This window comes from Orycteropus afer, unplaced genomic scaffold (genome assembly GCF_000298275.1).
Source record: "Orycteropus afer afer isolate SDZICR_OR568_19922 unplaced genomic scaffold, OryAfe1.0 scaffold00224, whole genome shotgun sequence".
In the NCBI taxonomy this organism is placed as follows: Eukaryota; Metazoa; Chordata; class Mammalia; order Tubulidentata; family Orycteropodidae; genus Orycteropus; species Orycteropus afer.
The window spans coordinates 5,427,443-5,437,454 of record NW_006921811.1 but is presented as its reverse complement, the minus strand read 5'-3'; the positions used below and the strand labels follow the sequence as shown (position 1 = coordinate 5,437,454).

Genomic DNA, 10,012 nt, shown 5'->3' with positions numbered 1-10,012 from the left:
GATGGCAGCTAACAGCAGTAGGTTTTACATCAGGATTCGGGATTGGTGTTTTCACAGGAGGGGCAAATATATCGAATGTTTATTTTGGTGTCAGGGCTGCATTTTTTGAAAGCATCATGTAACAAGCTAAGAAGAACCAAATTGTAAAGTTGTGATGATCTCATTGCTTTGGGGAAATGGGTTTGTGTTGTGCTTCCTTCCAATTTTAAGGTTATATTTTGCATTTATAAACAACTTCATAAATGTCAAAGGTTTTGCATGTCTGCTATCCAATTGGATTCTAACAGGAATCCTGGAATTTGATTTGGGGCTGAGAGCTGTTGAACCCCTTTGGACAGATGCAGAGAACTGAGGCTCAGAGAGGGCATGACTTGTTCCAGGTCAAACAGGAAATCAGTGGGGGAGTGGTGGTGGCTGGGACCAGAACTCAGGCTTCCCAGCTCTCAGCCCAGGGCTCTCTCTGCCTCAGGTGCTGTCAGGGGTGGGATGGGAACCATCACGGCACAGGAAGGGGGTCTCGGTGGGCAGGGCAGAGCTGTGTGCAGTCCAGGTCGGGCAGCGGCAGATGGTGAATTAGCTGCTGCAGCCCCGGGAGCAGGTGTGGGTGAGGATGTTGTTGTTACACCCGTCCTGGAGCTTGTCCTGGGCCTGGCTGCCTGCTCGGTCATCAGTGGCTGTGAGCTGGCCATTCTGGCTCTGTTGCCTCCTCAGCCTGCAGACAAGCACAGCACAGAGTTAGTGCCCCAGAGCCAGGTGCAGTGGGAGGCCCAGGAAATACACCTGGGCATGCAGAGTGATTGAGGACCTGCAGCCCAAATCTCCACCTGGCCTGCAGAAGCACAAAGACCGATGGCTTTGGAGAGATGCACTCTGGAACCAGACAGACCTGAGTTCCAAGCCAAGCTCAGCCACAAAAGAGCTGCTGGGTGAGTTACGTAACATCACAGAGCCTCAGTTTCTCTGTGAAATGCAAGTAATAACTCTTACCGCATGCAGTCCTTGAGATGTTTACTGAAGACCATCTGTGTAACACTCACATAGCTCATAAAGGTAATGATTCCCATACATCATTCATTCAGTGGCTCTGCACTGAATACCCACTAATGCATCAGCCACCATGCTGGTTCAGTGGCAGCATTCTCACCTTCCATGCGGGAGAGCTGGGTTCGATTCCTGGTCAATGCACCTCATCTATCAGTGGAGGCCTGTGTGTTGACAGGATGCTGGCAAGGTTTCAGCAGAGTTTTCAGACTAAGACAGACCAGGAGGAAAGGCTGGGGGCTCTACTTCTGAGAACCAGCCAACAGAAACTCCATGGATCTTAATGGTCCCATCCACAAGGGATCAAGGAGGTGGTGCAGGACCGGGCGGTGTTTCTTTCTCTTGTGCATGGGGGCGCCACGTGTTGGGGTCGACCTGATGGCCGCTCAACCACCACACATGGAATATGGAAGCTGGGAGGCTCGTGCAGGTCTAGGCAGGTGATGCTTGTGACATAAGTTCTCCAACTGCTGGGCATCAGAACGACCACAGTGGTTTAAAGCACATGTTCTTCCCAGGCCTACTCCCTCCCTTTGGATTCCAAAGACACAGACTAGGGCATGGACGCTCTGAGTGGGGGGAAGAACAGGAATTGAGTTGCTAGCAGTTTGGGGGGGCGAGGAGTCAGAATTCTGGACGCTGGCAGGGCCATGCCCCCTCTCAGTTGTCTCTACAGAAAGACCTGTCCTTTCTCTTCTTTGGTTTCTGATGCTCCTGGTGTTCGTTGGCTTATGGCTGCATCACTCCAATCTCTGCCTCCATCTTCCCCTGGGTGTGACTCTGCCTCCACATCTGTTCTTCTCTTTTACAAGGGGTCACCGAGAAGGCATCAGGATTAGACTCTGTCCTACCCCAGGATGACTGTTAACCTTAACTGATAACATTTCAAAGAAAAACTCTGTCTCCCCAAACAAGGTCAGTCACTCGTGCAGAGTTAGGACTTTGCCTTAATGTCCTGGGGTGGCCATAACAAAACACCACAAAGGGGGTGCCTTTAAAGAACAGACACTTATTTTCTCATGGTCTGGAGGCTGAAAGTCCAAATCAGTGTCTCGACCATGCGATTCCTTCCCTGGGTCCCCTCTGGTTTCTGGTGGCTGCAGGCAATCCTGCTGCTTCTAGACGCATCTGCTCCCATTGTCACTTGGTGTCTCCCCAAGTCCCTGAGTGTCCGTCACTCTGTGTTCCTTTCTGTAAGGCATCACTCAGAAGTGATCAGATTTAGAAGCTGCTTTATACCGGTATGCCTTCTGTGGTGCTTATGTTTGTGTGTCAGCTTGGCTGGGCCTGGTTAGGTGGCTGGGCAGCTGGTGGTAGTTATTCCCCATGATGAGACTGGCAGTCAACTCCATGGTGGGATCTACCACAAGCAGCTGAGTAGCTGCCTTTGGGATGTGGTCTGCTTCCTGTATATAAGGGGAAGCCTTGGGAATGGTCTCTAGCCTATGGCACGCTTGGACCCTGCATGTAGCCGTGTCATTGTTCAGCAACCTGCCATGCTCTGCCAACTTTGGGACTTACAATGAACTTGAATTAGTGGCCTTCCATGTGGTTTGGTAACATTGAGACTGTGTCTTTTTACTTGTCAACCTTGGGCTTGTCAGGCTCAGCAGCCAGCAGGTGTCTGAGTGAAGAAATGCCTCTAGCTCCAGTGGGCCAGGAGCAGGATGCAGAGTTGGACCCCAAGGTTGAGGGGCTTTCACTCAGCCCCTCGGGCTTGGCACTTTGAACTTGGACTTAAAGCTTCCGAACTGTAAGAGAATAAACTCCTCTTTGTTAAGGTCATCCCGTTTGTGGCATATTCCTGTCAGAGTGGCACTGGGGAACCAGAACACCCTCAATGTAATAAAAACTAAAACCCCACTGTCATTGAGTCAATTCCCGCCCATAGTGACCCTAGAGGACAGAGCAGAACTGTCCTAGAGGGTTTCCACGGCTGTGAATCTTCATGGAAGGCGACTGCCTCATCTTTCTCCCACCAGAGTGGCTGCTGTGTCCTAACTGCTCTCCTTTTGGTCAACAGCCAAATGCCTTAACCACGTGCCACCAGAGCTCCCTCACAGAACAGAAGGAACCCTTTGTTCCCAAACAGGATCCCGTTCACAGGTACAGGGGTTAGGGCTTCAGCGTCTTTTCTGGGGGCACATCTCAACCCCCAGTCACCGCCCAGGGGTTCTGCTCAGCACTCCTGTCTGTGGCCACGGCTGTTGTTGGTAACCGCCCTTGAGTCACTGGCTCCGCACACAGTGGAACTACATGCTGCACCATCCCCGTAATTGGCTCCTGGTTGGACCACTGTGGCCCATAGGGTTTTCACGGGCTGATTTTCAGAAGGAGATCAGCAGCCCTTTCTTCCCAGGCTTAGACTGGAAGCGCCGCTGAAACCCGTTTAGTGTCCTAGCCACACGTGTCTCTGCTGACAGACAGATGGATGCTGTGTGTGAAGCACACTGGCCAGAAGTTGAAGCCATGTCCCCACACGGAAAGTGTGAATTCTTCCACCGAAACCCACGGCCTCCATGGGTCATGGTCTCCCGGGGTTCTGTCTTTTTCTTTGCATATGCTGTTCCCTCGACTCCAGTGGTCTGGAAATGACTTCCAGCCTCTTTCTTTGTTTTGCCAATCCTGAGTAGCTGAGGAAGACTCTCAATGAGAAGGATGGACAGAGTGGCTGCCACAGTGGGCTCAGGTATAGCAAGGATCGTGAGGCTGGCACAGGACCACGCGGTGTTTCGTTCTGTTGTACACGGGGTTGCTATGAGTCTGAGCCGACTCGACGGCACCTAACAACAATAGCTGAGCCAAACTCACTTCAAAATCCATGACTGCAGATGTCAAAAAGGGTCCATGGCCTGCCTGGGCAATCCTATTACATTTCCCTGATCAGTTACATTTCCACAGGAGAAAAATAACATGTAATTGGTTAAAGCCTCTATAGGCAGGCAGACACAACCCCTAAATGGCATAAGGATGGGTCTCGTTTTCTTTCACAAGGAAATGCACCCAAACCGTTGGGCTCGGAGAACCCAGACTGAGCACCCCGTGGCACGCAGTGAAGCGTGAGATGGGATGGCTGTCTGCTGGAGTCACCTGTGCAGAGCCTTTCACAGGCTCCTGGCTGCCTGCAGACGCCTGCTGGGACGCCTCGGTCCCTGGCCAAGTGACGGAGGGCCTGCGACAAGGCCGATGGAGCCCGCCGGCCCTGATGGCTCGAACCTCCCACGCTGCTTTGTGCCGAGTCCCAGGGACAGAGTTTCTCAGACTGGGGAGAGACCAGGAGCCTCAGGCAGCACAGGCGTGGGGAAATTGTGATGGGCTCGAGCCTGGTGCCCTGACCCCCAAGTTCATGGGTGCAGGCCCCTTCCCACTCTGCTGACACTGCAGAAGCCCAAGGAGACGTGGTACTGAGTGGTGAGGTGTCCAAGCCGGGTGCGAGTGTCCAGACTGACCCAGGCACCCACAGGCTCTTAGGGCTGCAGCCCCCAGGACACCTGGCAGGCTGCTGTTCCCTTCACTGTCCCCAGTGGCCCAGTGGTACCGGGGTCTTGCTCCGCACTCCAGCGTGCTGACTGGGACCCAGACAGCCCTCCCCATCCTAGACCCTCACCTCTCCCACTCTGCCTGCACGTCTGCTGTGGTCACCTGCCCAGATGCAGGGCCCCATGTCTGCTACGCCACTGCACAGACTGGAGCACTCTATCTGCTCCTGGGCCTCGCGCCCTTCTAGACTTCACTGGCTCCTCCCTGTTCTCAGGTCCACCTGCCCGCAGAGGGCACAGCGCTGCACAGGGACCTTCTCCAACCACACAGCTGCTCCTGGGGCTACTATCATCAGCTCTCTGCCAAGAATAGCCAAACCTTGATGGCTTCCTGAGGGTCAGCCTGGCATTTACCCCTCTGGCCCTCCTGGAGGGTGGGGCACGTATCAGATTGGTCTCTGCCAGCGAGGGCCTGGCTTGGTTCTTGTGGGCCAAGGGGAACCAACCCACGGGCAGTTTCACTTGCAGGAGCTGAGCTGCTGCCCTCTGGAAGCCAGTCCCGTCCAAGCCCCATCTCTGACAGACCATGACCCTCAGGGATGAGTGTTGGCTCGGGCCAAACCAGAACCTCTGCTTCCTTCGCTGACCAGCCCCGTAACCCAGCAGACCCCAGCTGAGCCCTTCCCAGACTCAGCAATGCCCCATCCCGACCAGCCCTGATGATGGTGTCACAGCACACCCCGTCCCACCTTCCCCAAGGAACTAATAGTAACACTTATCCTTTCCACTGACTGCGTAATCCCGCCATGCCAGGCATTCTGTCAACAGAAAGTCTTACAGCCACCACCTCGCTGGGGAGTTATTATGTCCATTTTGCAGGTATGTAAACTGAGGCTCAGTGACATAACTCACCTAAAGTCCTTCCGGCAGCAGCAGAGCCAGAACTTGAACCCAAGTGACGCTGCCCTGGACCCCACGCCCTCACTCCACCATCTATGATCTCCACTCTCCTTGCCAGCGTCCCTGCGCCAGCTTGGTGCCTTCATCCCCATTTTCAGATGGACTCCAAGGCCAGAACCTCACCCAGGCCTTGCTTCTGAGTCGGAATCAGAACACAGGTCTGTGTGACTCCAAAGCCAGGCGCTCGGACCCTTCCAGGGCCCTGCATCTCACCCTACTGACACCACCAGCCTCCAGTGCCTTTCAGCGTCACTGGCTGGTCACTTCGGGAGCCAGAGGCTGTGGTCTTCCCTAGGGGGTCTCATTCACATTAGGATGGCTCTGCCGAGCGGGGAGGGGCACTTACTTCTCTCTGTTGAATATGGTGAACTCCTTCCGCACGGTCTCCAGACACTGCTGCAGGTGGCCATTCTGTCCAAGAGCAGAGGGGGGATTGCGAGTGATGAACAGGGTCCGGGGAGACATGACAAAGGAGCAGCAGTGAGTGGCAGATCTGTTGCTGAGAGGGACAGGCTAAGTGGCTGGAGCAAGCCCTGAGGACATGAAGCACTGTGTCCCAGGGGAGCCTGGCAGACAAAGATGTTTGTTCTCTATTTTAAGCCATTAAATAGAACTTCAGGGAAGTCCCTGGACAGTGGAACCAGGTGACTGAAAATGTGGTTTAATTTTCTGCAAACAATTTATGTTTTCAGTGCAAGTCCCCCAGCCAAGCATCCCATGCCCCCGGCTCATGGTTCAGGAGTCTCTCTGCTGGGTACCATTTTGGTCCCACCAGACTCAGAGGACTTGGCTGTTTGAGATGGGGAGTTCTTGGGTCACACTTTAGTTAACCAGCTCTGCAATGGGCCCCTGGGTGTTGCAAACCATTAACACACTTGACTGCTAACCACAGGGTTGGAGGTCTGAGTCCACCCAGCGACACCTCGGAAGAAAGGCCTGGAGACCAATTCCTGAACAATCAGCCACGGAAGACCCCACAGAGCCCAGTCCCGCCGACACACAGGGGCATCGTACATCAGGGCAGACTCCATGGCAACGGGGTTGTTGGTAAACACGGCTGCAAAGCCACGTCACATGCAGTAAAAATGAAAGCCCACTGCCACTGCCACTGCCATTCAACGTGCCCTAGGAGACAGAGTAGAACTGGCCCATAGGGTTTCCAAGGCTGTCAATCTTTACAGAGGCCGACTGTCTCATTTTCCTTCCTCAGGGCAGCTGATGGGTTGGTACTACCCAACCTTCAGTTAGCAGACAAGGGCTTGAACCACTGCACCACCAGGGCTCCTTCCTAGATAAAATATGGACTGAACTGAGGAGTGTGGTCTGCTGATCTTTTGAAGATTCATCAGATCGCATTAGGAAACATGGGGCAAGACACATTCAAGACCAATAAGCAAAGCTGCTCCCGGATTCTCCTGAAGAGCAGGTGCCATGAAGCTGCGCTCATCACGGGTGCTCTGTGACGCTGCCCTAGAGATGCCTGTACGTCGCCGTGCACGCAAGCATGCTTCCCTATTCCACCGCTGATATCAGTGGATGCCCAGGTGTCTCTGGGCCAACTTATCCACTGGGCTGGTGGGCACGGGGCCAGGGCCCAGGAGATTTCATGGGCCACGAAGTGGTCTTCATCTCTTCTCAGGCCAGAAGAAAAATGAACTTTTAGGGTCCAAGGTGATATTTCGTTATATTCATCTTTTTATCAGTGCGGTCATAAAATATAATTATATATACACACACACATATACACAAATATGCAAGGAGCTCTGACAGTGTAGTGGGTAAGTCATCATTTGGCTGCTAACCAGAAGGTCAGCAGTTCAAGCCCACCAGCTACTCCACGGAATGAAGATGAGGCAATGTAATTGTGTAAGATTTACAGCCTTGGAAACCCAATGGGGCTGCTATGAGTCTGAATCCATTTGACGGTTCTAGATGGAATATGAACTGGTGACAGTGTGTTTGGTTTTGGTTATATATTTATAAAGGAAGGGTCTGTGAAGGTAAAGTGCCCAGGACCCATACAAGTGATGCCACCCCGGGCATTTGCTGATATAAGGGCTTTCCAAAGGATCCACTGGTTTGTGCCAAACCCACTGCCATCGAATTGATTCTGACTCACAGCGTCCCTAGAGGACTGAGTAGAACTGCCCCACCAGGTTTCCAAGACACTCATCTTCATGGAAGCAGAGTGTCACATCTTTCTCCTGCAGAGCAGCTGCTGGTTTGAACCTCTGACCTTTTGGTTAGTAACCGAATGCTTTAACCATCATGCCACCAGAGCTCCTTGGGACTGCTTAGCACAGCATTAACATAACTAAAAAAAAAAAAAAAAAAAAAAAAAAAAAAAACGCCTTACACTCACTGCCATCAAGTCAATTCCAACTCACAGAGATCCCCCACTTGGTTTCCAAGGCTGTAAATCTTTATGGAAATAGACTGCCTCGTCTTTCTCCTGCAGAGTGGCTGATGGGTTCAAACCACCAGCCTTCTGGTTAGCAGCCAAATGCCTTAAGCACTACGCCAGCAGAGCTCCTCTGTAATCGGTGCTGTTCCTCTCCACTCTTGCTTCAAGAGCTACAGGAGGTTCAGGACTAATATAAATCCTAGGCCTGCAGATGCCTGTGGCTCTTGGTAGCCGCTGCGGAGCTGGCCCCTGACTCTTGGTGAGCCCACACACAAGGGAATGAAACAGGGCCTCTGCGCCATCCCCGTGGGCATTGGTGGATCAGACAGTTGCGACCCACAGGGTTTGCACGGATCAATTTTCAAGAGCAGATCACCAGGCTTCTCTTCCTAGTCTCTTTGTCTGGAAGCTCCACCGAAACCCATACACACATCATAGGAACATGCCTCCACTGACAGACGGGTGGATGCCCATATCGACAGTCATTTCTTTAGAGTACCTTCCTATGAAAGACCCTTTCTTTTTTGATGGGGGCACTTTTTTTTTTTAACTGCAAATGAAAGTATTTGGAAAGGCATCATGGATGCCCTGTCTGGCTAAAGCTATCCCAGCTCAGTTATTCTCTTAGGAGTAAAAACCCAGCTCCTCCCTGTCTGCTCTGGAGAAGTGCTCACCAGAGGACAGCTGTCCTTGGCACCATCTCGGGATCTGTTCTTGGCCAACCTCTTCTTCTTTTTGTGAAGTGGCTTGGATTCTAGGATCATCTCTTCGAGTTCAAACGTAGGGTCACAATTCAATCTCCCTTTCTGAAGACAAGTGGAAAAGAAAACATGGTTTGTGTATATTCCATTTCTCACTGAATTTTCTTCTCATTTGCTCATTCATCCATCCATTCATTCAGCAAATAACGACTGACTACTATTCAAGGAGTCTGACTGCAGGCTGGAATCCTATGTGTGATGGCTCAGGTCTGACCATAAACAATGACAAAGGCTTTCTGTGGCTGCCCTCCCCAGACCAGACCAGGTGCACAGTCTGGAGGGAGCTGGAATCAGGGACTCAGACCCTCAGCTGGCCATGCTCTTATATCTACATTCATAGTTTTAATGGATTGAAATGTGTCCCACCAAAATACACCTATGGGTGTGATGTAATGTAATCACCTTCCATAATATAATGTAATGTAGGGACCCTCTGTAATGTAATTTAGTGTGATGTAATGGGATGTATCACTTTCCATAATGTAGTACAATGTAACATGATGTAATCACTTTCCAGAATGCAACCTAATGTAATGTGATCAATCACTTGAGGTTATACCAGTGTAGGGTGGATTCTAAACCTAAATGCCTCTGAATGATTAAAAAAAAAAAAAATCAGATTAGACAGCAGACATGGGCATGAATGGGGAGAGAGAGACACCATGTGAGGATTGCCAAGAACTCCAGGGCTACCACAAGGAAGGGAGGAGTCGACACAGCTGAGACCCTGGCTTGGGCTTTTAGTCTCCAGAGCTGTGAGAATAAATCTCTGCTCCTGAAAGCCGTCCACACATGGTACGTGTTACAGCAGCCCTAGGAGACTAAGCCATTCAGAGGCCTCCTTGCTGGGGGGCACTTATTGGAGGCCATTCCTCAGTACTTGTGCTGGGAGTTCCTTGTGGGGGAACCTGAAGACACCCTTCTCTAGTCTGACTTAGTGCTCAGTACTTTTCCACTTCCAGCCCTTCTCTGGCCCTCAGGTCCATATAATGACCAAACCAACCACCCTGTTGCTGTCCAGCCGATTCTGACTCAAGGTGACCACATGCTTTTCTAGAGCAGAGCTGCTCCCTAGGGCTTTCCTTGCTGTGATCCGTACATTACAGAAGCAGATCTAGAGGCCTTACTTCCAGCGTCCCATGGGTGGGGGGTGGTTCTGAACCAACCTTTCGGTTAATAGTTGAGTTCAAACTGCTTTCACCACCAGGGACCTCCTAAGATCACAGGATGCTAGTCCCCAAAGGCAATACGGACTAGTGGTTATACATTCAATAGGCCTAGAGTCCCATATTCATAAGGTTTTCCCTGGCCAATTCTTTGAGAAGTGGACGGCCTCTTCCTTCTTCCTAGTCTGTCTCAGTCTATAA

At 51.7% G+C, this 10,012-nt stretch overlaps 1 protein-coding gene across 1 annotated transcript in view; it reads right to left on the bottom strand.

Annotated features, from left to right (window-relative positions):
* Positions 1-573: 573 nt before the first annotated feature.
* Positions 574-10,012, bottom strand: part of STK32B (serine/threonine kinase 32B) — a 377,859-nt gene continuing 368,420 nt past the window's right edge. Inside the window, 3 exon segments of the mRNA XM_007948796.1 lie at positions 574-712; positions 5,827-5,891; positions 8,559-8,690. Coding sequence (XP_007946987.1) covers positions 574-712; positions 5,827-5,891; positions 8,559-8,690 — 336 coding nt within the window.